The 25,966-nt window shown below is 43.5% G+C and overlaps 1 protein-coding gene across 15 annotated transcripts in view; it reads left to right on the top strand.

Moving 5' to 3' along the window:
* The window catches only part of RYR3 (ryanodine receptor 3), a 569,735-nt gene that overhangs the window by 489,852 nt on the left and 53,917 nt on the right, over positions 1 to 25,966 (top strand). For 11 of the 15 annotated variants that reach the window (XR_002523591.2, XM_021941701.2, XM_021941700.2 and 8 more), the window contains 8 exons: positions 1,341 to 1,581; positions 13,058 to 13,145; positions 14,160 to 14,252; positions 19,866 to 19,880; positions 22,924 to 23,094; positions 23,423 to 23,482; positions 24,986 to 25,117; positions 25,585 to 25,697. Coding sequence is in view for 14 of the 15 variants with exons in the window: in XM_021941701.2 (XP_021797393.2) it covers positions 1,341 to 1,581; positions 13,058 to 13,145; positions 14,160 to 14,252; positions 19,866 to 19,880; positions 22,924 to 23,094; positions 23,423 to 23,482; positions 24,986 to 25,117; positions 25,585 to 25,697 (913 nt within the window). In the remaining variant the exon portion in view is untranslated. The remainder of the gene's footprint in view (positions 1 to 1,340; positions 1,582 to 13,057; positions 13,146 to 14,159; positions 14,253 to 19,865; positions 19,881 to 22,923; positions 23,095 to 23,422; positions 23,483 to 24,985; positions 25,118 to 25,584; positions 25,698 to 25,966) is intronic. The other 4 variants (XM_021941703.2, XM_021941705.2, XM_021941702.2 and 1 more) reach the window with 1 other exon arrangement.

Raw genomic sequence — 25,966 nt, 5'->3', positions numbered from 1 at the left:
AAATATTTGGGTGCCAATGGCAGCTAGATAATATAAGCCTCTGTGGACATTTGAATAGAGTTGGTGTTCCTCTATTACCCAGTAGCCCTAAAATATTGTTAACCATAAGGTAATTTTTCAATGAGTTTCACTTGGTAAATCTGAATTAAGGGAAGGAAGGGTTTCAAAAAATCTCCTCCCTTACCTTCCTAGAGGTACACAGAGGGAAAGTGTCACAGCATGAGGGCCACTGATGGAAACTGAAGTTTGGCCTGTTATTCCACAGGGTGAATCTAGATTTCATTCAGACAGGCTACTTATTTCTTGGTGACTAAACAAAGTCAATTTTAAGTAGTAACCCCAAATCACCCACCTAAGGTGTCGCCATTCTGATTACATATCCAGAGCAGAGTTGCTCATTGAAGAAGGCTAAGAAGTCACAACTTCTTGGTTAATGTGTCTCATCAGAGAGTGCCATTGACCTTCTCTTTCTAAAAGTATCTTTTTTATAAAAGTAAAATATAAAGTGATATTTTGAAGAAAATGGCTGGAATGCAAGCTGTTTCCAACTGAAATGCCTTAAGCTAAACACACTTTGAAATACACATGTGAATGCACATTGTCAATGGTTCACAACTCTCAGTCACTCATTTTTTTCTTAATTACTCTGATCTTTAAAAAAAAAAAAAAGACCAATGGAATGGCATATTGCTCTTTCTCTGATTGCTTGTTTCTGCTTTTCAACTTCTAGTGACCACCCCAGCCTCTTTTTATATATTTATAATTGATACCAGACTTATATCCCTCCCTCGGAGCCCAGAGGAGTCTCCAGGCAGTAGGTTGGCAGGTTTCAAGTCTTGAGGGCTGAGGATGGTAGTAGGATTAATGTGCTTTTAACAACAGATTGTTCTGTAAAATAACCAGAAAGCATATATTGAGTGTGCGCTCTTAGCACAGTACTTGTTGTTAGTAAAAGGCTTCCTTCAGGAAGTTTACAATCTGCTAGTGAGCCAAAAGCAAAAAGAATGGACTATAAAATAATACAAAATAGTCTTTCATGAAGAGCTAAGGGGTGTGGCATAGGCCACGTGTGCATGAGAGGTTCGGGGGAGGCAGGAGCTCCCCATGGCCTGGAAGAGCAGAGCAGGAATATGGACCTTCTCCCATAGTGGCCTCGGTCCCCCATCCCCTGAGGTGGCTCTATGAGAGGGAAGTACCAAGGGGAAGATTGAGGAAGCGAACAAGGGGCAGGTGCCATCCTGAGTTGATGGGATTCCACAGCCCCACCTTTCAATCATGTCTTTCATTTTCATCAATTGCCATAATACGTGAAATGACGGGGAGGCTCTTTGTAAACCCAGTGTATGCACAGCCCATCATCAGCAAAGCCAGGCCCGACCTGCTGAGAAGCCACTTCATCCCAACTCTGGAGAAGCTGAAGAAAAAGGCTGTCAAGACCGTGCAGGAGGAGGAGCAGTTGAGAGCCGATGGCAAAGGGGACACGCAGGAGGCGGAGCTCCTCATCCTGGACGAATTCGCGGTCCTCTGCCGAGATCTCTATGCCTTCTACCCCATGCTGATCCGCTACGTGGACAACAACAGGTACGGAGGAGACCACTAGGAGCCTGTCTGCCCCTCTGTGGGGCTAGTTTAGGCAACGGAATAAAACGGAAAGATGGTGTTGGGTTGTTGACAGTGAGATAAAGGAGACGATAGCCGCCCCCACCGTTCTCCTTCCCAACACCAATGGTTCCTGCTGTAGGAGCTCTGGGCAGTGCTTTCCTGGAGCAACGATTCTGTGTGGTCTGTGACTTCTGTGACATGGCCATCCCCTCCATCCTTATGGGCTACCGCAGGTCAGAGGAAGTTGGTCAAATAAAGGTAGCAGTGACCCACTTCTGCCCCTCTGCTGTTCACTCATGTATTCCTTCAACCAGTACTGCCTGACTGTGTGTTAAGCGCTCTTCTAGGCTTTAAGTGACAGGAGTGAATAGAACAGACAAGCTCTCTGGCCTAGGGAGATTTCTTTCTGGGGCTGGGAGAGGTGCATAAACAATAAACAACCCATGTAAGTAAATTATATAGAGTGGGGCAAGGGGAACTAGGAGGGTCAGGGTGGGGTGGAGTTGTGTTTTTACATAGGATGTTACTGAGAAATACGCACGTGAGCAAAGACCTGAAGTCAGTAAAGTTTGGAACCAGAAAGATCTGGGGCGAGGATGTTGCAGGAAGAGGAAACGTCTGGTGCAGGCCCCAAGAAAAGAATGTGTTTGGGATGTTCAAGGGAACAAAAGGAGGCCAGTGTAGCTGAAGCAGAGGGAGGGGTGGGGAAGAGCAGTAGAGGATGTCAGAGGGGCAACATGGGGCCGAGAGTCCAGGCCTGGGAGGCCACTGTGAGGACTCTGACTTTTACTCTGAGTGAAAGAACAAGCCCCTGGAGATTTTGAGGGAGTCTGTAATGTGATCTGATTCACTCTTTGAGCACTGTAGCAAGGGGTGGAGGCGGTAGGGAAGGAAGAAGACCGGTGGGAGGCTCTCTATGATCCAGGCAAGAGTGGAATGTGATCCATAGAAAATGAAAATGGATTAGCAGTGTCAGGGGTGGGAGAGAATGATGGGGAGGGACTGCTTTATGCTTTTTCTTAAGGACTGGGGTTTCCTTTTGGGGTAATGAAAACATCCTGGAACTGGATAATGATCATAGTTTCACAGCATTGTGAATGTACTAAACATCACTGATTGCAAATTTTATGTTATATGCATTTTGCCAGGTTTTATTTTATATATATATAATATATAATATATATAAATATATATAAAAAATATATTTTGTTTTGAGATGGAGTCTTGCTCTGTCACCCAGGCTGGCATGCAGTGGCATGATCTTGGCTCACTGTAACCTCCACCTCCTGGGCTCATGCGATTCTCCCGCTTCAGCCTCCTGAGTAGCTGGGATTACAGGTGTGTGCCACCATGCCTGGCTAATTTTTTAGTATTTTAGTAGAAATGGGATTTTACCATGTTGCCCAGGGTGGTTTCGAACTCCTGAGCTCAGGCAGTCTGCCCCCCTCGGCTTCCCCAAAGTGTTGGGATTACAGGCATGAGCCACCACACCTGGCCCTCTTTTTTTTCTTTTCTTTTCTTTTCTTTTTTTTTTAAGTTGATGGTGACTGAGGCCAGGATGGTAGCAGTGAAGGTTGCCAGACGTTATCAGATTCTGGGTCTGTTTTGACGGTACAGCCCTTGGAATTTCCAAATTGGGAATGAGAGAAAAGAGAAGAGTCAAAAATGATTCCAGGAGTTTTGACTGAGTACATGGAAGAATGGCCTTTTCAGCAATTGAGGAAGACTGTGGATACATCAGATTTGGCCAAGGTTGGAGTGAGGTTGTTGAGGGGAGGATCAGGAGATCACTTTCAGACATGTTGAATTTAGTTGCCTATTCAATAGAAAAGTGAAAATGTTGAATGGGTAATTGCATATAAGATCCAGAGTTCAGGGGAGAGGTCTGGTGTAGACATACGCATTTTGGAGTAATCGATACATTTAAGGACTGTGAGACTAGATGAGATAAGTAAAGGATTGAGGAAGAGACAGAAGAGTACCTCAGTACTAAGAGGTCAGGCAGAAGAAGAAGAAGAGCAAATGAGACTGAGAGGGAGAAACCAACAAGACAGTGGGAAAGCCAACAGAATGTTGTATCCTGGGTGCCAACTTCACAAAGAGCTTCCAGAAGGAAAGAATGACCAACTGTTTCGAATGCTCCTGGTAAATAAGATGAGAACTGAGACTGGGCATTATATGAAGCAGCTCATTAGTTATTGGTGACTTTGACAAGAGCAGTGTCTGTGAAAAGTATTGAAGATAAAAAGCCTCTTTGGGATGGGTTAAAGAAATGAGAGAAAAGGACTTGGATCCAGCAATGCAGGCAACTTGTTCAAGTTTTACTCTAAAAGAGAACAGAGAAATGAGACACTAGCTAGAGGCAGAAGGGTGGTCAAGAGAGGAGCTGTTAACATAGGAAACTCGTCAGGTTGTTTCTTCACCAATGGGAAGGATCCAGTAGAGACGGGGGCTATGATCATGTAAGAGAGAGACAATTTCTAAGGCAATGCCCTTGAGCAGGCAAAAGGTCAGCCTTAGGAAGTTCATCCACAGCAACAGACAGGAGGGCAGAGACTGTGGGTGCTGATGCACACACACACACACACACACACACACACACACACACCCCTACATTCAGAGAGAGAGGTCTTTTGGGGTCCTTTTCTGATTGCTTTTATTTTCTCAGTAAAGTAGGAAGCAAGATCATCAGTTGGGGATGAAGATGGGGAAAGGTGCATAGAGGTTTGAAGAGTGAAGAGAAGGTATGAGGTGGTTTCCAGGGAGAGTGGAAGAGTCGATGGACCAGGGAAATGCAAGGTGATTACCAGGCAGCATTAAGAGATCTCTGGTCATGAATTTACAGTAAGACCCATTAGCAGGTTGTCTTTTTCTCCAGCCAAATTCAGCTGTCAGATATCAACCAAGAATAGGAAGTAAGTTGCATTTAATGAGAGGTGAGGTTTTGCAAAGTGAGTATGACAAAAACAGGTTAGGGAGTTAAGGGTGTATGTAAGGGGGTAATTATAAAGATTTACCATGGAATTTAAGCCGGATGATGAGGAGGACAGAACGTAGAAAGCCTAATGTGCATGAACAGACAAAGGATCAAAGCATTTTTGGGGAGTAGGTACTAGATAGGAGGAAGGTGGTGGTCAGAGAAGTGAAATGCATGGATTTAAGATTATGGGGTTAGGGGAGGTTACAGTTATTAGTAATGACCATGGGATTGCATACTGAGGTAGGTGGAGGGCAAGACCCTTAGAGAAGAAATCAACAGACGAAAAGGCCATGGAACTGGAAAATCATAAACACATATATTGAAGTCACTGAGAATGAAGACCGGTGACATGCTGAGATGAATATTAGTGAGATAATGTGCTAAAAGCATGGATAAAGGAAGGAGAATGGCTCGAATTAGTGGCCACCTTGGTATGAGATGAAATTCAAAACTGGAGACTTATGGAGACGCTTCATGGTGCGTGTCTCTGTTCTGACATTTGAGCACCATTTAGAGAGGAGAGGTGGAAAACAGCACAATATAATGAACTTATCCAAACCTGCTGCTCCCTATTCTCAAAGCCTCTTCTCCCAACCTGAGTCCTTCAGGAGGGTCACCCAGAATCCTCATTCTCTCCCTATCCCTTGCCTTCAGCCCTTCACACTGACTCTGTGCACCTTCCCTTCTCTCCCATTAGTCAGTCCCCTGGGGTGGTGGCCATATGCTGTGCTGGACAGGCTGCGTATCCCAGCTCACCATCTTCACTCCTATTTTACAGAACTTCAAAGGTTGAAAGTGTCTAATATCATCATTAGGAAAATTAATTCATGTCATAAGAGAAATTTGTAATGTAAGTCACTCCCCAATGTTCATTTGGTGCACAGAATTTAGCTGAGTCAAAATAAACAAACAACAATTATATGAGAAATGTGAAGGCTTGTGGGAATATAAGTCTGCAAAATCATAAAGCTATTGATAGGGTGAACACAGACATTTTCATTGTATCTTATGGTATGATCCTTACCCTATTTGTGGGTTTTGTTGCTTTTTGCCCTGCAGCCAAATATGTGTCAGTTGTCCAAGTCCATTCTCCAGTTCTCCAGCACCAATTGGGTATCCAACAATCCAATTTAATTCTGACAGTAACTATGCAGAGTTAGTGCAGATCCCACAGGTTAAGGGCTCAGTTCTGCAAGACTGTTCCATTTCAGACACCAGCCACAAATGAGTTGCCCAGGCTACTTACACTTCTGCCCAACGAACTGCAAATCCCATGGTTCTCATGACCTGGTTTGATAATTCACTGAAATCTGATAATTCACTGGAATAGCTTATAGAACTCAGGAAAGCACATTAACAATTACAGGCTTGTTAGAAAAGAATCAACTCAGGAACGTTCAAATGGAAGAGACGCATAGGGAAATGTATGGGCGTAGGGGAGGGCAGAACCTCTGTGTCCACCCTGGCACACACCACCCTCCCAGCCCATCGATGTGTTTACCAACCTGTAGGCTCCCTGCATCTCATCGTACGAGCTTTTATGTAAGTTTCATTGATAAATCATTGGCCATTGGTGATTGAGATTGAACTCAATCTTCAGCACCTCCTCTCTCCCCAGAGGTAGGGAGTGAGGCTGAAAGTTCCAACCCTCTAACCACGTGCTTGGTGTTTCTAGCAACCAGTGCCATCCTGAAGCTACCTAGCCCTTCCCCACTCGAGGGTCACTTCATGAGCATAAACCCAGGCATGGTCAAAGGTGCTCGTTATATATAACAAAAGAAACTCCTATTACTCAGGAAATTCCACAAGTTCTAGTAGCTCTGTGCCAGGAAACAGAGGCAAAGACTAATACATATTTTTATTATACCATACCCTTCTGAAATGTAAAACCCTAAAATACAAATTTGAAAATGTTTAATTTTAAGGTACCCATTATAGATATTGAAGGGATGCAGAAATATTTGGGGGAACATTGGTAACTTTTGAGTGGTAACCCATTCTGCTACAGGCAAGAAATGGGCCTGGATATACTCATTTTAGCATTTATTTTCATTTATTTTATGAGGCAAATTGTACTTACTATTTAAAATAACCTAATTAAGATTACTTATATTTAGCCTTCCAATAGAAACACTTTACAACACCTTACACACACACACACACTCTCTCTCTCTGTCTCTCTCTCTTTCTCTCTCTCTCTCTCTATATATAAAATCTTTTCTTTCCTTACCTATCTATGGGAAATTGTAGTCATTTTCACACAAAAAAAAAACCCTGCTTTTTTGAGGGTCATGTTAGTCATTTCCCCATCATAATAATGTTAGCAGTGTAGAGAAGGAAATTGCCAGAATTTGAAGTGAAAAATAAAAGTAGAGTAAAGTTGCTCCTGGAATAGCTCTTTAATTGCATTTGTCACTACTGATGATCAAGACTCAAGACAGAGTATGTTATACTTATGCAGTGTTTGACAGTTGCTAAAAATGGCAATGTCAGAGAGTCTTTGAGATCATCATTAATTCATTCATCCCCACTTTTCAATCTGTTCTTCCCAGAGCATCACGGTCATATGAGCCATGCTGAGAAATACAGCCTTCCAACATGAGTGCCTTTACTTTCTTCAGGTCCTCTCTTCATCCAAAACATTAGCTGGCTTTGAATTACGGAATTGTGGCCTTGGCAGGGTTGTTAGAGGTCACCTCATCTTACCTCCCAGTGGATGGAGAAATACCCCTTCCTTTTCCCTATCGTGACTTTCTGCCTCTGGTTATTGGGAAAAGTGGAGGGCAAAAGACGAGAAGGACAGCATTGCCATGCATGCAGTCCCATTCTGGTTTCAGACGGTTCAAACCATTTGAGCTCAGAGGATAACTCTTACCTATCAGCTCTAATTTTACTCTCCAGAACCACACAAAATTCCTCTAATCCCTCTTGTGGCAGCTCTTTAAATATGTAACAGAGCCATCTTGGGCTTTCCTCTTCCCTGCTTTTTCTTGTCATATTAAACCTTTGTGCTCCTTTCTGCCCTGCCACAGCAGTGTGTGAAGTTTATTTGGTGTCTGGAATACTCTTCTGAAGAGCGGCTTCTGTTGATCAGTGTCCAACCTAAAGCTGACCCAGAATAAGCAAGAACCAGTTGTGGTGTACTCAGTGGGGGACACATAAGTGCTTTGCTTCCTCATGCCAGGAGATAAAAGTCAAGATGTATTAAACAAATCTCTCTCTTTTTTTTTTTTTTTTTTTTTTTGACAGAGTCTCACTCTATTGCCCAGGCTGGAGTGCAGTGGCATGATCTTGGCTCACTGTAACCTCTGCCTCCCAGGTTCAAGAGATTCTCCTGCTTCAGGCTTCTGAGTAGCTGGGACTATAGGTACACACCACCATGCCTGGCTAATTTTTTTTGTATTTTTAGTAGAGACAGGGTTTCACCATGTTGGTCAGGCTGGTCTTGAACTCCTGACCTCAGGTGATCCGCCTGCCTCTGCCTCCCAAAGTGCTGGGATTACAGGAGTGAGCCACCGCACCTGGCCTAAACAAGTCTCTCTCTCTAAAAGGCAATCATTTTCCTAGGCCCCTTCCTGGGAGTCAGAAATATTTGGAACTTAGCATTGAACTTTAAATAGTGAGATTTTTGGTGAAAACCTCTCTCTCAAACTGTTGAAGGGAGTTAGAGTAAATCCCATGCAGCAGCTATCTCAGGCTTGGTCCTCTGGGGGAGGCTTTGGAACAAAGCTGAAAAAAGCTCTTACCTCCAAAGTAGCCATGCTGACTGTGAACACAGGAGCGTGGCTTTATTTTCTTTCAAACCCTGATCATTTGTCCGTTGTTTTTGTTTTGTTTTGTTTTTGTTTGTTTGGTTTTTTGGGGGCGGGGACAAAGTCTCGCTCTGTCGCCCAGGCGCGATCTCGGCTCACTGCAACCTCCACCTCCCGGGTTCAAGTGATTCTCCTGCCTCAGCCTCCCGAGTAGCTGGGATTACAGGCATGCGTCACTACGCCTGGCTAATTTTGTATTTTTAGTAGAGACGGGGTTTTGCCATGTTGGTCAGGCTGGTCTTGAAGTCCTGACCTCAGGTGATCCACCCGCCTCGGCCTCCCAAAGTGCTGGGATTATAGGCATGAGCCACTGCGCCTGGCCCCATTTGTCTTTTTGAAAATGAAAATCTAAGTCTCCATACTCCTGCCACCATCCAGGATTCTGTTCCTATGTTTCTTATTTTTTTCTGCGACTGTGCTCAGTTATTTCATCCACTTGGGTTGCTGCTGCTGCTTTGGTGGTTGTTATAAAGTTAAGGGGTACAAGTATACTTTTGTTACATAGATACATTGCTTAGTGGCAAAGTCTGGACTTTTAGTGTAACCATCACCCAATACGAAAACCTCTCTGGAAAATAGTATGGAAATTTCTCAAAGAACTAAAAATAGAACTACTGTTCAATCCAGCAGTCTCGCTGCTAGGTATCTACCCAAAGGAAAAGAAATCATTATATCGAGTAGATATTTGCACTCATATGTTTATTGCAGCACTATTCACAACAGCAGAGATATGATATCAACCCAAGCATCCATCAATGGATGCCTGCATTTAAAAAAAAGTGGGATATGCATACACGCACACAGTGGAATACTGTTTAGTGATTAAAAAGAATGAAAGCGTGTCTTTTGTAGTAATGTGGATGGATTGGAGGCCATTATCTTAAATGAGACAACTCAGAAACAAAATCAAATACCACATGTTCTCACTTAGTGGGAGCTGAATAATGTGTCCACATGGACATAGAGTGTAGAATAATAGACACTGGAGATTCAGAAGGGTTGGATGGAGCTGAGGGATGAGAAATTACTTAATGAGGACAATGTACCTTATTCGAGGGATATGGCAGACTCTCTGACGGTTACCTCTAAACCCAGCCTTCAGCCTTGAGTTTTCCAATTGCCTTTTGGCAAGCAGTGCGGATGTTAAAAGAGATCCACAGATCAGCTAGGCATCTACAAGAAAAGCGACTAAATATTGACAGAGATGGTGGATCCCATAGGAGACTGGGATCAAGCAGGAGAAGCACCTTGTTGCATTAATTGGGGGCAGAGAGGGTATGAGTGAATATGAAAAGCTGGGTCAGGATCTTCCGTGCTCCCACAAATACCTTCCTTGACTTGTGTGCCTAGGGGAAACCTTTAATGAGATGTTTTTCATTGCACTTATCACTCTGAACTTGAAGAAAGAATCTCAGTCGAGATAAAGAGCAAATATCTGCCTCTTAGAAGAGGGGTGGCCAAAGAAAAATATGTTCAGCTGAAACTGCATTCTCACACGAAGGCAAGAAGATGAAAATCCTCTTCCTTCTCCCACCAGGAAACCACAGTTACTCAAGAGTTTGTTCCTGATGCTCTTGCTCCTCACAGCCCCTGTGGCTGTGCTTTTCCTTGGCTAGATAGGATATGACCCTCACCTTTTCCCACTGAAGGCGTCTCGAAAACCTATGAAGCTCATTTAAACCAAAACACTAAGGAGTGAACAGCTGGTAGTTCTGATAAAATTTGACATTTGACCCTGAAAAATCAATAGGAAAGAAATCAGAAAGCATTGCCAACTTCAAGCCTCAAGTTTGAATTGCATTTGGCTGCTTATAATGGAGAATTGGCTATAGTGGCTTAAACAAATGAGAAATTTAATCTCACACAGAAAAGAAGTCCAAAGATAGCTCAGCTAGGGCCAATATTGTTCCCCGTTAGAAAGCCTCATTCCTTTGTCTTTCTTTCTTTCTTTCTTTCTTTATTTATTTATTTATTTATTTTTCGAGACCGAGTCTGGCTCTGTGGCCCAGGCTGGAGTGCAATGGCACAATCTCGGTGCTCGCTGCAACCTCTGCCTCCCGGGCTCAAGCGACTCTCCTGCCTCAGCCTCCTGAGTAGCTGGGATTACAGGTGCCCACCACCTTGCCCAGCTAATTTTTGTATTTTTTTTTTTTTTAGTAGAGACAGGGTTTCACCACATTGGCCGGGCTGGTCTGGAACTCCTGACCTCAAGTAATCCACCCGCCTCGGCCTCTCAAAGTGCTGGGATTACAGGTGTGAGCCACCATGCCCAGCCTCATTCCTTTGTCTTTATATCCTCAACATTGCCTTCCATCTTTGAAGTTACTTTATGATATAATAAGCCAATTAGAGTTCCATCCATCATATTTTCATTCCAGACAGGAAGTAGGAAATCAACAGGAGAAAGGCAAAAGGCACCTTCAGCTATCTGATCCCTTCCTAGAGATTTATTTCCAGGAGGCCCATCCAACAATTTCTGCATTCATCGTATTGATCAGAACTTAGTTACACAGCTGTAGCTCAAGGGAAGCTGGGTAATGTGATCTTTAGCAGGGCACAGTGCCACCCTGAACAAAATGGGGTTTGTTACTATGGAAGAAGAGGAGAATGAGTATTGGGCAGACAACCAGCAATGCCAGCTATATAAAGGAGAGGCTGCTTGAATCTAAAAACAAGAGAGATTAGATAAGAATGTCCCTGAGACTGGAACCAAGGGCAGTAAGGAATTCAGGAGATAAGAGAAGGATCCCAAAGTGATCTTGGCCTCATGAGTCTTTATATTTCTTAGCCTGGTGCTCCTCACTAATGGGTAGGAGGTACAGGCTACCCACAATTCAGTCTGATGTCCTAGAGCTTAGGGAACTGGCTTTTGGTAGCTGTTACTCTACATGGGGCAAGAGGCATCAGGTTTTTCAGACCATTTTGAGACGCAAATTTTTTTTACCTTAAGAAAGACAATAGTTTAACTTGTGTCACTCTGATATTGCGATATAATAAATATGTATTTGCTCTTCATCCCTGCTTTCTGGCACAGAGCTCCTAAAACTCATGGAATTTCCTGAGGGAAAGGGGTGAAAGGAGCATCTTCTGTTATTCATAATAAGCCCCTTTCGACCATACCTGAGTTTATTCTAATGAGGTGACTTTTGGAGAATGGAGACTGGCTGCCAGATGTGCCAACTCTGCAGTTAGAGGGTTGGGACTTTGAGCCCCACCACCATTTACCCTCCCCTAACCTCTGGGGAGAGGAGAGGGGCTGCATATTGAGTTTAATAACCAGTGGCCAGTGGTTTCACCAATCATGCCTAGATAATGGAGCCACCACAGAACAAAACCCTAAGCTATGGGGTTTGGAGACGTCCATGTTGCTGAACACACGAAGGTAATGGGAAGGTGGTGTGTCTGGAGAAGGCATGAAAGCTCCCTGCCTCTTCCCCCATACCTTGCCCTATACATTTTTTTCATTCGGCTATTCCTTGGTTGTGTCCTTTATAATAAACTGGTAATAGGAAATCCAGTATTTTCCTGAGTTCTGTGAGCTGCTCTAGCAAATTATTGAACCCAGTGAAGGGGTTGGTTGTAGCCAATTGGTCAGAAGTACAGGTCACAACCTGGGACTTGAGACCGGCATCTGAAGTGAGGGGCAGGCTTGTGGGTCTGAGCCCTTAGCCTGTGGGGTCTGCACTAACTCCAGGTAGTTAGTGTCATATTTGAAGTGTAGGTCATTCAGTCAGTGTCTGAAGAGTTGAAGAATTGTTTTATGTGAGAAAAACCCCACGTTTGATGTCAGAAGTGCTGAGCAGAGAAACAGTGGGGTTTTTTTTGTGTGTTTGTTTCAGTTACTTTCATGTCTCTGTAGACATTTGAAAATGGCAACTTACCCAGCCCTTGGAAGTATAATTTAATTTGAATATGTAAGCTACTTCACTGCAAGACAGCTTATAGAAACGACTGAATTCCTGAAACTGCAGTTCAGCCTTCTTGGTGCTACTGCAAAATATCTTAACTAGTCTATTTTTTTTTTATGAATAATGCTTATTTATAGGGAATCTTCAAACTATTTTAGAGGGCATAGATAAGGATAATTGATCTCTGCTTATACACTTCAAATCACAGTGAAAAACATACTATCTTACAAAATTTCATTGATAAAACGGGCTTTAAAGGAAAAGGGGTGGGACGTGAACTGTTGAGAGTGCTCAGAATTTCAGAGGTTTGACGATGACAAATGTCAAGGACAAGGTTAGATGTCATAGCGACCAAGACTTGCCTACCTTTGCTAGCCTTATATATTAAGGGAAGTATCTCCCAAAACTTAGAGCTTTACCTTAATCTACTAATCAGTTTAAAGAAAAAACATAACCTACTTTTGACCATTTTGAAATGTTGATATCTGACATCAGTTTGCTAAGGTAATTCTTGAATCCTTTGGCAGATGGAAATAATTATCGTAGATCCTTCAAGTAATCTACTGTCATTATGTGCCTATATCTAAATGTTTAAGGAATATATTGCTATTTAGTCTCCCTGATTATTGTTTTCATATGAGAAGGCGGTATGATCTGGATAAATGCTTGTCGCCAGTGTTGGTATAATTTTTAGGGTGTGAATACTTTAATCCCTACTGATTTTCAAATGCCTATTCCTTTACTTTTGGACCCAGATCTAACTGGCTGAAAAGCCCTGATGCTGATTCTGACCAGCTCTTCCGCATGGTGGCAGAAGTCTTCATCCTGTGGTGTAAATCTCACGTAAGAACACATTTGGGCCCTGGGTTTAGAATGGCTGTGAAAGCTGCAGACCTTGGAAAACTGTTGATGATAAAAAGTCAAACGCTGTAAAACATTCGAAGAGATGTATTCTGAGCCATGTGTGAGGACCATGACCCATGACACTGCCTCAGGAGGTCCTGAGAACATGCGCCCAAGGTGGTTGGGTTACAGCTTGACTTTATACACTTCAGCGGGACAGAAGTTACTGACAGAGGTGTAAATCAATAAATGTAAAGTATACCTTGGTTCAGCCCGGAAAGGCAAGACATTTTAACAGGAGTAGGTAGTGGGCGTCCGGGTCATAGGTGGATTCAAAGATTTTCTGATTGACAGTTGTCAATCAGAAAGAGTTATTATCTAAAAACCTGGAATCAATAGAAACAGTATCTGAGTTAAGACAAAAGATTGTGGAGACCAACATTCTTATTATGTAGATGAAGTCTCCTGCGTGGCCATCCATAGAGACAACAGCTGACAAATGTTTCATATTCAGACATTTCCAAGGTGCTAGACTCTCATTTAATCTCTTCAAGATGAGGAAAAGACCTGGAAAGGGAAGGGTATTCTTTATAGAATGTGAATTTTCCCCACAGGAGAGACAGCTATGCAGAGCGTTTTCAAAATATGTCAAATAAATATATTTTGGGGTAAAATATTTTTATTTCCTTCAGGGCCTACTCTCTGTCTTGTGATGCTATACTAGAGTCAGGTTGGAATTTGGTGTCTTATTGCTACCAAGAGTATTCTGTCAGTCTTAAGATCTCTATTTTAATGTTAATGCTGGTCATATGCCTAAACTCTAAAAGGGAGAGGGTATAGTGAGACGTGCCTGACCCCCTCTTCCCATCATGGATGAATTAGTTTTTCAGGTGTCTTTGGAATCACCTTGGCTGAGAGGAGGGGTCTATTCAATTACATGGGGAGCTTAGAATCTTATTTTTGGGTTACAGAACTTTCTTGTAATGTTTGCTTTTTCAATTCTTTCCCACTTAGAACTTCAAGAGGGAAGAGCAAAATTTTGTGATTCAGAATGAAATTAATAATTTGGCATTTTTAACTGGAGACAGCAAAAGCAAGATGTCAAAAGTAAGTCCTTAGAAATCAATTCCAAAAACTCTTCAACCTTAACCTCAGCCATGACTTGGATCTATTTCATATTTTCTGGGGATTAACACTGTACTGCATTTAGGTCAAACTATATAACCAACAGTCTCTGCTGCTGTTTCTTTGAGAACGAGCCAGAAGAAACTGCTCTCAAATAAGCGTGGTCATCACATTTTATGAATAAATAGCTGCTTGTATGTCAAAAAGCTTAAGTTTCACGACTTGCCTAAGGCATTTGAGAGGTCTCCAAAACAAAAGCTGCTGTTAGTGGTTTTAAAATAGAACTACTTCCTGTGTAGTGAGGATACAGAAATACACATGCCTAGAGCCACCTTTTGATAGCTAGGAAAAAATTACCTTGCTTTGTAGATTTTGACAGCACGTACTCTTACATCATGCTTGTTTTCCTCCTATCTGTAATATTCAATACCTGTTGTATTTCAGCTGTGTTGATCTCTTAATGCCTTCTGTTTCTTTTTCATGACAGTTGTACTCAGAAAGCCAAACATTTGTCCATTTCCTTAAGGAAATGTTTGAGAAAGGGCATATCAGACCTCTGTCTGAAGAAGGAGTAACCTAGAGAGAGAGCATAGCAGGAATACAAGCGGCACAACTTAGCCTCCCAGCTCCTCTTACGTCAGCTCTGCACACGGAGGCTTCTTTATTTTGATTTAAGAGACTTCTCAGACATACTCCAAGTGTACATTCAAAATCAAAGCCTACTTAAATGTGATGTTTCTTACCCTTGACTCCATATCCCCGAGAAATGTGCCTCAATGAGGGTTGATTTTATATGTCAAGTATGAGTGACATGTAATACCTGAGATGTGCATCTCTCTCATTGCTGGTACAGTGCTGCCCTTGAGGAACATCAAGGTGGAGTGTGCATGGGGACCCTCAGAAGTAAAAGTCAGCTCTGGAAAGATGAGAATCATGGGTTTGTAACAAAGCCCTTGGGCATCTTTCCAAATAACCATTTGGGATGGAGGTCTCATATATAAGCTGCAGACAAGGGGCTGGTATGACACCGAAAACGAAAACTTTAGCACCTGGAGCTCCAGCAAGCATAGCTAACTCTGGTCAGTTGCAATCATTCTGAGCTTTCTGTTGCCTTTATTTATGTTGGCACATTTCTTCCAACATGCAGAAGTTGACTGTTAGAGTTTATAATATACTCTATACACTTTTAGTATGCATTACTTGATAAAGTTTGACAGACAAAATTACGTACACACAAAATAGAGCAATCATCTTCATGAGGAATCTTTGCTGCATAGGGATCCTTTGTACTTTAGTTTTATTTGATTTTCCAAAATTCATTTTGCATTTGTCTTTTGGTAAACACATCTACTGTCATATGATGTAGATGAGGTTGGGTTTTTTCACATCCACCTTTCTGGGAGAGCTAGCTTATCTTAAGTTGCCTCTGCAGGTCTTCTTACAGGTATCACAGCCTCTTCTTTGACTCACCTACCTACAGAAAGTCAATAAATCCCAGACAGATTCCATACTATCTTTTTTTCTTTTTTTTAATTTTTTGAGATGGAGTCTCACTCTGTTGCCCAACTGGAGTGCAGTGGCATGATCTCAGCTCTCTATGACCTCCGCCTCCCAGGTTCAAGCAATTCTCCTGCCTCAGCCTCCCAAATAGTTGGAGCTACAGGCACATGTCACCACACCCGACTAATTTTTGTATTTTTAGTAGAGATGTGGAGTTTCGCCATGTTGGCCAGGCTGGTGTCGAACTCCTGACCTCAAGTGATCCACCTGCCTTGTCCTCTCAGAGTGCTGGGATTACAGGCATGAGCCACAGCTCCTGGCCCGATCTTCAAATTGGGGTAGATTCAATGGCTCAGGACTGAACCAGATTGTCAGGGAACGATCCTAAAGGAATGGAAATGACTCTGATACCAGGACTTGGATCCTGGATGAGCAGAAATGGCAAAGACATCTCAAACCTCTGGTAATGAATGAATGCTGAAGGTCCTTGGGTTTACATTTGGAAAAAGATGAGGTAACAGAAAAATGGCATTTCAAAACCCACCTACTAACAAACTAACCTGACATTTTGTTCATTCACATCACCGAATGAGGAAAAGGGGGTGTTTGTTTCTTGACAAAGGGTGGTCATTTTCAGAAGGTGGGCCTCTTCCTTGCTGGTCCGGTTAGTCTGTAGAGGCAAAGTCTTTTGTTTCATTTCTATTGTTATCATATGCCAATTATTTCTGAGCCAGATGGGATAGGGTCAAAATTACAATGTAATGAATGGAAGAGAGGACACTCCCTAGATGTTTAATACTATTTGCCATGGTCCTCAGGGTAACAAGTGTTCATGTTGTTCCTGTTGCCTGAGTTGGACACAGTGTAGTGGTAAATACACCAGAACGTGAAAGGAAGCTAAGTCTTCCCCCGGCCCAGCTGTTGGCTGGAGCTACACCTTGCATCATTCACTTAACTCCTCTGGGTCCCAGTTTTCCAATCTGCAGAATGGGGTTGAGCTCACTACCTGACTTCTCCCAGCTCTACTAAGATGTTCTGATTTAAAGTCAGTTTCAACAGTATCTCTAGGATAGAATAATATTTGAGAAATGTAGTACATTATTTCAGACAGAGAGATACCATGCCTCCAATAAGCAGTAACTCATAGCCATTTCTGGTATTTTTTGGATGTCGAACTACATACTGAGGGGTTAGGGGAGGAATATTCTTCCTCATCAGTTGACTCCCTATTGCATCTGCCTTCCCGCAATTAGATGTTCTCTCTACTACCTGATCTGAACAGTGACCTGTATTTGCTTTTATCTCCACTCTTAACTGAATTCTGGTGTTGTAAAAATGAAGTTAGCCTCAGTGCATATGGCAGGCTTTGTGGAGCTATGTGTATGTGAATGCCCTGTGCCACACACACCACATATGCCATTGCGAATGGAAAGGCAGTGGAGAAAATATACAGTGAGCCTCGCTGTTACTACTTGATGAGTCGAAGGTCAGTTCAAAGATAACGTTATTTTTCTGGGGCAGTCAAAGCAGATTTTGCTTGTGAGAGCTCATTGTATATTTTGTGTATATAACACCAGTTTGTGAATGTATGTTAAGCTAAATGTAACTAAGCTGAGCAGGTGTTTTTTGTTTGGTTTTGAAACTTCTTTTGTTTCTGGAAAAATGACAGCAGCTTCCTCAGAAGGGAATGGTAAGTTAGAATGTGTTCAGCCCAAGAAATGCCAATTCCTTGACCAAGGTTATAAACAATAAAATAAAAAAAAGTGTCGTGATGCAGGAAATATTAGAGTGCCTCATAGTTCAGAGCCACTCCACTCTGTGAAGTGTGATTTCAGTGGATCGAAAAAGGGCAGAAAATACTTTAGAAGCTATCTTTGAGTTTTTCAAGGGCATTCACACTTACATGTGTGAGTGAATTTTCTTGCTCATTCTCCCTCTTTCATTTCCTCCCCTACCACTTTTCTCTTTTTTTTTTTTTTTTTTGAGACGGAGTCTCGCTCTGTCGCCCAGGCTGGAGTGCAGTGGCGCCATCTCGGCTCACTGCAAGCTCCGCCTCCCGGGTTCACGCCATTCTCCGGCCTCAGCCTTCCGAGTAGCTGGGACTACAGGCGCCCGCCACCTCGCCCAGCTAATTTTTTGTATTTTTAGTAGAGACGGGGTTTCACCGTGTTAGCCAGGATGGTCTCAATCTCCTGACCTCATGATCTGCCCACCTCGGCCTCCCAAAGTGCTGGGATTACAGGCGTAAGCCACCGCACCCGGCCTTCCCTTTTGTTTTTATTCCCTTTGTTCTTGCACTTCTGTGTACTCACAGGCATGTGTGCATACTCTGTCTCTCTCTCTCATAAACGTGCACACGGGAACACACACTCATCCTCTTCCTCTCCCCTCCCCCCGCCGTTTCAGCCTTCCCCTTTTCTCCCCCCTTCCCCTCCCTTCTCTCCACCTTTGCCTCTTTCCACCATTTCTTCCTTCCCTCCTGCCCTCCTCTCACTCTATCTCTTGCTTCTCATTCTCGGACTGACTGACAGAAAGTCTTCTTTTCCTCTGTCTAATGTTGGGTTGACTTGTCATTGCTTCAGTTACCTTCTCAGTGGGACAAGAGCTTCCCATGGCCCGGGCTTGCCTTTGTTCAGAATTCCGCCTGACACCAGCTCTCCCTGTGCCGTCCCCTTGTGATGTGTCCCCAAAGTCACTTACCCCACAAAAGCCTGTGTCTGTCTTTTAAGTTCTACACACAAAATCAACTGTCTGATTATAAGCTAACTACTGGTGATAGTTTATGATGTAAGCGTGGGGAGATGAAACGATTTTGAAGGTATAGGAATCTGTAAATTCCTATTAAGAAAATAAAACATGGGCCGGTGTAGTGGCTCATACCTGTAATCCCAGTACTTTAGGAAGCTAAGGACGGAGGATCACTTGAGGCCAAGAGTTCAGTAAGAGCCTGGGCAACATAGTGAAACCCTGTCTCTTAAGAAAAAAAAAAGGAAGAAAGTGAAAGAAAATAAAATGTTTCTACCACCAATTTTTTAAAAGCATTTCATTAGAAAATTGCAGTGAGTTAACTAATCTTAGCAATATGTGACAGAACAAATAAAATTAGAATCTGTAGCCCCAACCAAAGGTATGTTTAAAGGTTGTAGCACAAGAAGGGAAATGCTGCATCTTTTAGGTTTTTTGGTGATCATGAATTACTTTGGCTATTCCTGGAGTACTTTGTTAATAAATCTTCCTTTTTCTTTTCTTTTCTTTTTTTTTTTTTTAAAGACACGGTGTCCCTCTGTTGCCCAGTCTGGAGTGCAGTGGTGTGATCGTAGCTCACTGCAACCTCGAACTCTTGAGCTCAAGTGATCCTCCTGCCTCAGCATCCCTAGTAGCTGGGACTATAGCACACACCACCACACCCAGCTGAATTTTTTTTTTTTTTTTTTTTTTTTTTTTTTGGTAAAGACAGTGGCTGTGTTGCCCAGGCTGGTCTCAAATTCCTAGCTTCAAGTGATCTTCCCACCTCGGCCTCCCAAAATTCTGGGATTACAGGCATGAGCTAGTGTGTCTGGCCTACGCTACCTTCTTTTAACATAAGCGAAAGCATTGCCCCTTAGCTCAGTTCTCCCCTCTCTGTAGCCACAGATGTGCTGGACTTGCTAATGTGGTGGGTAGAAGGAAGAAAGAAAATTGGGCTCTTTGGTTACGTGACCGATTGTCTATAGCCCACCCAGCTGAAAGGAGGGAGGTAGAAGGGCAGAGACTTCAGATTTGGCCACCTACAAGAACACTCTAGATCTAAAGACCAGCCTGGGTTGGGTCTGAGTGCCACACACTCTGGAAGGCTGCTTCTGGGTTGACCTTACCTGAGAAGTAGATTGCTTGGTCTGGATGTAAGTCCTTTGACCAAATTAACCTCCATCCTAACCTCCCACTCGCTCTTCATGCCATGCTCAACTGGCTTCCAGAAGCATTGAGTTTCTGTTGTGTTGGCTGAGAAATGGGGGCTGAGAAGCTGTAACTAACATATAGCGCCTTATGTCTTAGAGCCCTGCTTTTACTGACTGACTCTTCTCCTTGTTTCTTTTCTTTTGTCTTTCCACACAGGCCATGCAAGTAAAGGTACAGGTCAAATGCATGACGTGTCTTTTCTGTCCTAGTATTAGAGATGCCAGGCTCTGGCCCCCTCTGCACTGTGATCACCATGGGGGTGGTACAGAATGGATTTTCCCGCCTGGAGGTCCCCCAGGCCTGCTCCAGGGAAGACAACTGCCTGTCAAAGAGTGAATGTAGGCCTACCCACCCTTGGAATGGGGAAGCCTGGGAAGCCAGCCAAGCCTCACCCTAACCGAGGTCTCCTTGCTATCTCTGCTCCCTTCTCCAGCTGCCCTCTCGGCAGCCACCACACTAACAGAGATAGGGATGACTGACAGGGCTTGAGAACCCACGACTCCTCATGGTGCTACCCAGGGTCAGAGTCCTATTTTTTATTAGTGGTCTCAGCCCTTTCACACTGTAGATGTCCTGCCTCCTGTATAAGGCTCCCATGATTCAAAGAGAGTCTTCCAAAGACTACCCTGAGAGAATTTCCCAGTTACAGTTTCAGGTTATAACTGAACATTTTCTCTTCCTCTTAATTAATGTGTGTCAGCTGCCATTCTCCCAAACCCTCCGCTCTACACTAGGCAGTGAAGAAGTGGAGATGCACAGGAACCAGGGCACATGCAGCTCTTAGTTAGGAAAGGAAGATGGAGCCCAGGCGAGATAGACTTGCATCTGCATAGCTCAGAGGCTTGCTGTGTGATCTTGGAAAACTTGCTTAACTTCCCTGAGCAATCCCAGTCTCATTTACAAAACTGGTTAATATTTCAGGGGTTTGGGGAGGATCATAGATGTTTTATGTAGCAGGCACATTGGAGTCATATTGCATATGCAGCATTTATGGTTAGAAGAACATGAGATCGGCCCAATCAAATAGAGAGTGAGCAGGAAATAATTTAGATTGTGTAATCAAATCCACATAGTCACACTTTTGAGCATATTTGTTCGATTGCATACTGTGTATTACCATTTATATTTTACATGTATATATACGTGAGATCACATAGTTTATCTACACGTAACAAGGTTCTATGTTTTATGGATGATTTGAAACATTTTCAAGGGTAATGTAGACTATAAATGAGTTTTGCCCTGAGTCGCAACCTTTAGAATTTGAAACCTGGTGGCAGAATGGTGAGGAGCTCCGCGAGCACTCAGCCAACAATAGTCGGCACATGCACAGTCTGTGTGAGGCAGCTTTCCCTTCCTGCTGTTTTCTGGAACACCAGGAGCCTCCTTCTCTTAACCCCATTTCTTTCCCTCTGTTTATATTTCTTACTGCCCCTCCCACTGCTGTCCAGGGGCTGACTGGTGTTTTGGAGCACTGGACACAACGTACCCCTGCAACCAACAGAATTTTCTGGCAATGTTTGGCCAGACTGGGGTTCTGCTGGCCAGGGATTTTGCTGTGGTTTTGGTGATACTGTGATGCAATCACCTGAAAGTGCAGCCACCACAAGTGCTGAAAGAATTGACACTCTTCTTGAGAGTGTCCATTAATAATTTTGAAACTCTTTTGCCCTTTGGAAAGCAATTTAAAGAGATTAGTCCCAACACAGTGTTAATTCTGACCCTACTCTTCTCTTCCAAAAGCCTTTTCCCATAAAATGAATTCTGCGCAAGCCCGGGAGGACCAGGTCTTGCATGCCAGTTCCAGGGGAGGCATCTGGCGTGCTCCCAGAGCCCTGTATCTGTATGCCATGATAAACCACAGTGCTACCCCCTCATTGCTGCAAGCACTCCATGGCACCTCATAGCACAAAACTTTGGTGAGCACCACTTCCTTCTTTCCTGGAGTCCCTGACTTGCTTCTGGATACCCAGCCCTCCCCACTTCCCGCAGGTGCCCACTGAGGCCCAGTCCTGCAAGCACGTACCACATGAGTGGCTCTGCTTCTCTGGAACCTGGAATCATGAAAACTGAGTCACCGCAGAGCCTTGTCTCCTTGAATCCACCTGGACCCACCATGTGATTTCCCTGTGCTGGAGATGCTGAGGGTTCTCAGTGGGTTGCCTAGGGCTGCTATTGTGGCATAGCCCAGTGCATTGGATTCCTCTCTTTTTTTTTTTTTTTTTCAACGTTTTTTTGTTGTTGTTGTTGAGACTGAGTCTTGCTCTGTTGCCCAGGCTGGAGTGCAATGGCGTGATCGCATCTCACCGCAACCTCCGCCTCCTGGGTTCAAGCGATTCTCCTGCCTCAGCCTCCCGAGTAGCTGGGACTACAGGCATGCACCACCACACCCACTAACTTTTGTATGTTTAGTAGAGATGACATTTTGCCATGTTACCCAGGCTGGTCTCAAACTCCTGACCTCAGTTGATCCACCCACCTCGGCCTCCCAAAGTGCTGGAATTACAGGTGTGAGCCCCCGCACCTGGCCTGGATTCCTCCCTTAAACCCACAACTTCACTGAGTGAACTCTCTCTGAAAAGGATGAGAAGGCATAAGCCAAAGATGGGTACGAGCTTCCATGGATTGAGGAGTTCCTTTCTTTCCTGTCTGCAGTGTTTCTCCTAACTTTCCTTCAGCTGGATTCCAAAGCAGCCCTACTTTTAGATTTTCCTTTTCCTGTAAGAATTTGCATTGGCTCGTGGTGGGGAGGCTACGTGAGGTGCTCCAAAACACCAGCTTCAGCTTTGGAAACACAGAGCAATTATTCTGTGCTGGATGCTCTTTCACATTTTTAGTGATTCCCCAGCATCAGAATTCTCAGAACTGTTCTGGGGCCATTTTTGTCAGTTACCAAATCATTCTTTTTGTAGAACACCAGTTTACTTGTTCAGTCCAGAAGTGAGTGAGCAAAGACCATAGGCATCTGTGATGTGTGTGTAGTTATGTGGTTCTGTGTGCATGCGCAGAAGGAGAAGGCTCAGGGTTATGGCTGGTCTTTTATGGCTACCTAATTCGTCTTTGTTCAACACACTCTTTTCACTGTCCTTTGAAGTGTAGTAAGGCCCAGCCTATATCAACAGGGCCACAAGGAGGCAGGCTGCCTCTGACAGGAGGCCGTTCCTTTGGGAGAATCACTGAGCCCCTCTCTGTTTATTTCAACATCATCTCCTAGTCTGGAGGACAAGACCAGGAGCGGAAGAAGACAAAGCGGCGGGGAGACTTGTATTCCATCCAGACCTCCCTCATCGTGGCTGCACTCAAGAAAATGCTGCCCATTGGTTTGAATATGTGTACTCCAGGCGACCAGGAGCTGATCTCCCTCGCAAAATCGCGATACGGCCATGTAAGCTGCCTGTCTGCCTGGGCTGAATGTGTGATCCAGGTGGTGTCCTGATAGGCGTTCGGCCCCTGAAGGGTTAGTCCTCCTCCTCTGGGGGGGCGGGGAGCAGATGAGCAGAAACTAATGTGTATGGAGGCAACATGCCCTCATCTTTAATACTGGTTTGGAAGTCAGTGTGTGCCCAATGGGACAAATCTCTGTAATGTTTTTCTTTCATTCTTCTAATAAAGATCCCAGCAAAACTGTGCCTTGACTCTCCACACATCCCCGTATGCTACTTGACAGTTCCATGGTGATCTCCAGGAATAAAATGTGACATCTCTTTCCACAGAGGGACACAGATGAAGAGGTCAGAGAACATCTGCGGAACAACTTGCACTTGCAGGAAAAGGTGATGACTCGGGACGGCAGCGAGAACTTACATGGGCTTTCCTTCCGGCTGGAGGCTTCCGGCTTTTCACTTCCTTTACTCATGCTTCTTATATGTTCCAAAAACAGTTTTGGGGTATTTGTGTTTAATTGGTAGGACTAGCTCTCTCTTTTTATAATTATTGTTTTCAAAATTTACTGGTACATAAACCGCCCTTAATTTTGGGGTTGTTTTGCCCTTAATGTTTGCGCTTAGCTATTACAAAGAGGATGCAAAGAGGCGTCCAATGAAGCATCTATTCCAGTTTCCCGTTATGTGAATGTCAGGCCACAGCAGCGGGGTGGAGATTAGGTCTCAGAATTTACTGACCGTAAGTCTTGTTAAACAGTGCAGTGGACACCTGGGGGAAGTTTTAGCACCTCCTGCTCTAAAGAGATTTTGAAACAAAATAAATTTTGTGTCTAGTTGGTACAATAAAAAGATATAACTTTCATTTTAAAGGCTATTTGAGATGTTTTAAAGCCTGTGAATCTGAATTACTCTTTCCTCAAATATATTATGCCCTGAGGTAGAGAACTAAGCCAACACAGAAAGTCTTTCCTTTCTACCCCAAACACATAGGAATGGTGGATAAAATATACTAGAAAAAAAAGAGGCCATAAAAAGAATTCTCAAGGGCCGGAAAAAAAAAATCTTAAGGACTTGGTTTTTTAATAATTGTAAAGGAAGAGGAGTGTGGGACCTAATTACCCTAATTACCCACACTATGCATAAATACAGAACAAGAAACTTCCATAAAGTTAGCCTTGAACCAGTAAAACCCACAGATATTCCACAGAGAAACCCGTTAAACCACTTGGAGAGCCTCCACCTCCAAAAATATAAGCTGAGATGCCAATAGGTAAAATTCCTCCTGAAGACAAGCTCATATTCTTTTTAAATTACAAAGAGCACATCAGGAAATCTATTAGAAAGTCAGCATATGAAACAAAGAGAAGAATTCAACCATACGGAGCTATTGAAAGAGACATCAATGTAAATATAATTAAAACATTTAAAGAGATATAAAGGAAGTAATCGAACCCATAAAGCAATAATTGGATGCTATATTTTTAAAAAGGAGAAGGGGAGATGGGTTTGAAAAAAGACTTTATAGTCATTATAAAAGTAAAAAGTAATCAAAGTAATCATTGAAATTAAAAACCTAATGGTTAAAAATAGGCTACACATAGCTGAAATAATAATTCATAAATTAGAAGAGTGCTTTAAGGAAATCATCCAAAATGCAACACAGAGAGATGACGAGATAGAAAATATGACAGAAGCATTAAGAGACGTAGGAGTTAGAATGAGAAGTCCCTATACAGTATCTATAGTGTTCCAGAAGATAACTGAGAAAATAAAAGTGAAGCCATAATAGAAGGAGAGTCTTGACTCCTACAGAACCATGGTAGGACCAAAAGGCTTCTTCAGTATCAGAGGTACAGGAAATTCCTCATCTTAGGAGTATGCTTCAATTTTCAGTCTGATGACCCAGCTGTAAAATGGCAGCTGAACCTCTACAAAGATGTTCTGAAGAGTGAAGAACCTTTCAATCCAGAAAAGACAGTGGAGCGTGTGCAGAGAATTTCAGCAGCTGTCTTCCACCTGGAACAGGTAAGGAGCATCTGCCCTGAGGAATGGGGAAGCAGAAACACCCTGGACAGTACAAAGCTCCTCTCCACACTCAGCTGTCAGGTACAAGTGCCCTCATAAGACTGAGAAAACAAGGACCAAGGATCATCCCGGATCACCCCCACGTGCCGTCTCGATGCCCTGTGATAGCAGACCTCTCCATTATTTCCCCTGCCAGTGTTTTGTGCATTCTTGCCACTAGCTCAAATGCCCTATTTAAGTCCTCTACCGTTAGTTAAGCTGCTATTAGGCAATAAATGACTAAAACTGGGAGAAAGAGGAACACCTAAGACTTTCGCAACCGAAATATCTGCTCCTGGGTGCATTTTGCTAACTACAGTTGAGAAGCCAAAATTCTTCCAGAATGAAGAAGTCTGGGCTACAGGTGACTAGCTCCTGCCACCAGAAGATCAGCCTAATGTGCACCAACCCATGTGATCTCTTCTCAGGTGGAACAGCCTTTGAGGTCCAAGAAGGCCGTCTGGCACAAACTGCTATCAAAGCAACGGAAACGGGCAGTGGTGGCCTGCTTCAGGATGGCCCCTCTCTACAACCTGCCCAGGCAAGTATTTTGTCTTTTTTTTTTTCCTGGCATGTAAGCCAGTGATGGGAATGGAGGTATCCTCCCACAGCTGTGCTCTCTCACTCTTAATCCAAGGAATAGAAATTGGAATCCTTGGCCTATGGAGCTAGTGCAGTCTGCATAGTATAAGGGCCTGGCTAAGACAATCAAGCGTAAAAACTGAAACCAGATGAGACTCTCTAGAGCCCATTCCTGTCAGGTCCACCATCTGTACCCTGAAGTCAGCCAAGTAAGCATATGGAAGTACA

The sequence above is a fragment of the Papio anubis genome, chromosome 7 (assembly GCF_008728515.1).
Source record: "Papio anubis isolate 15944 chromosome 7, Panubis1.0, whole genome shotgun sequence".
Lineage (NCBI taxonomy): Eukaryota > Metazoa > Chordata > Mammalia > Primates > Cercopithecidae > Papio > Papio anubis.
The sequence above is the reverse complement of the archived record's forward strand: the minus strand, read 5'-3'. Positions and strand labels throughout refer to the sequence as shown.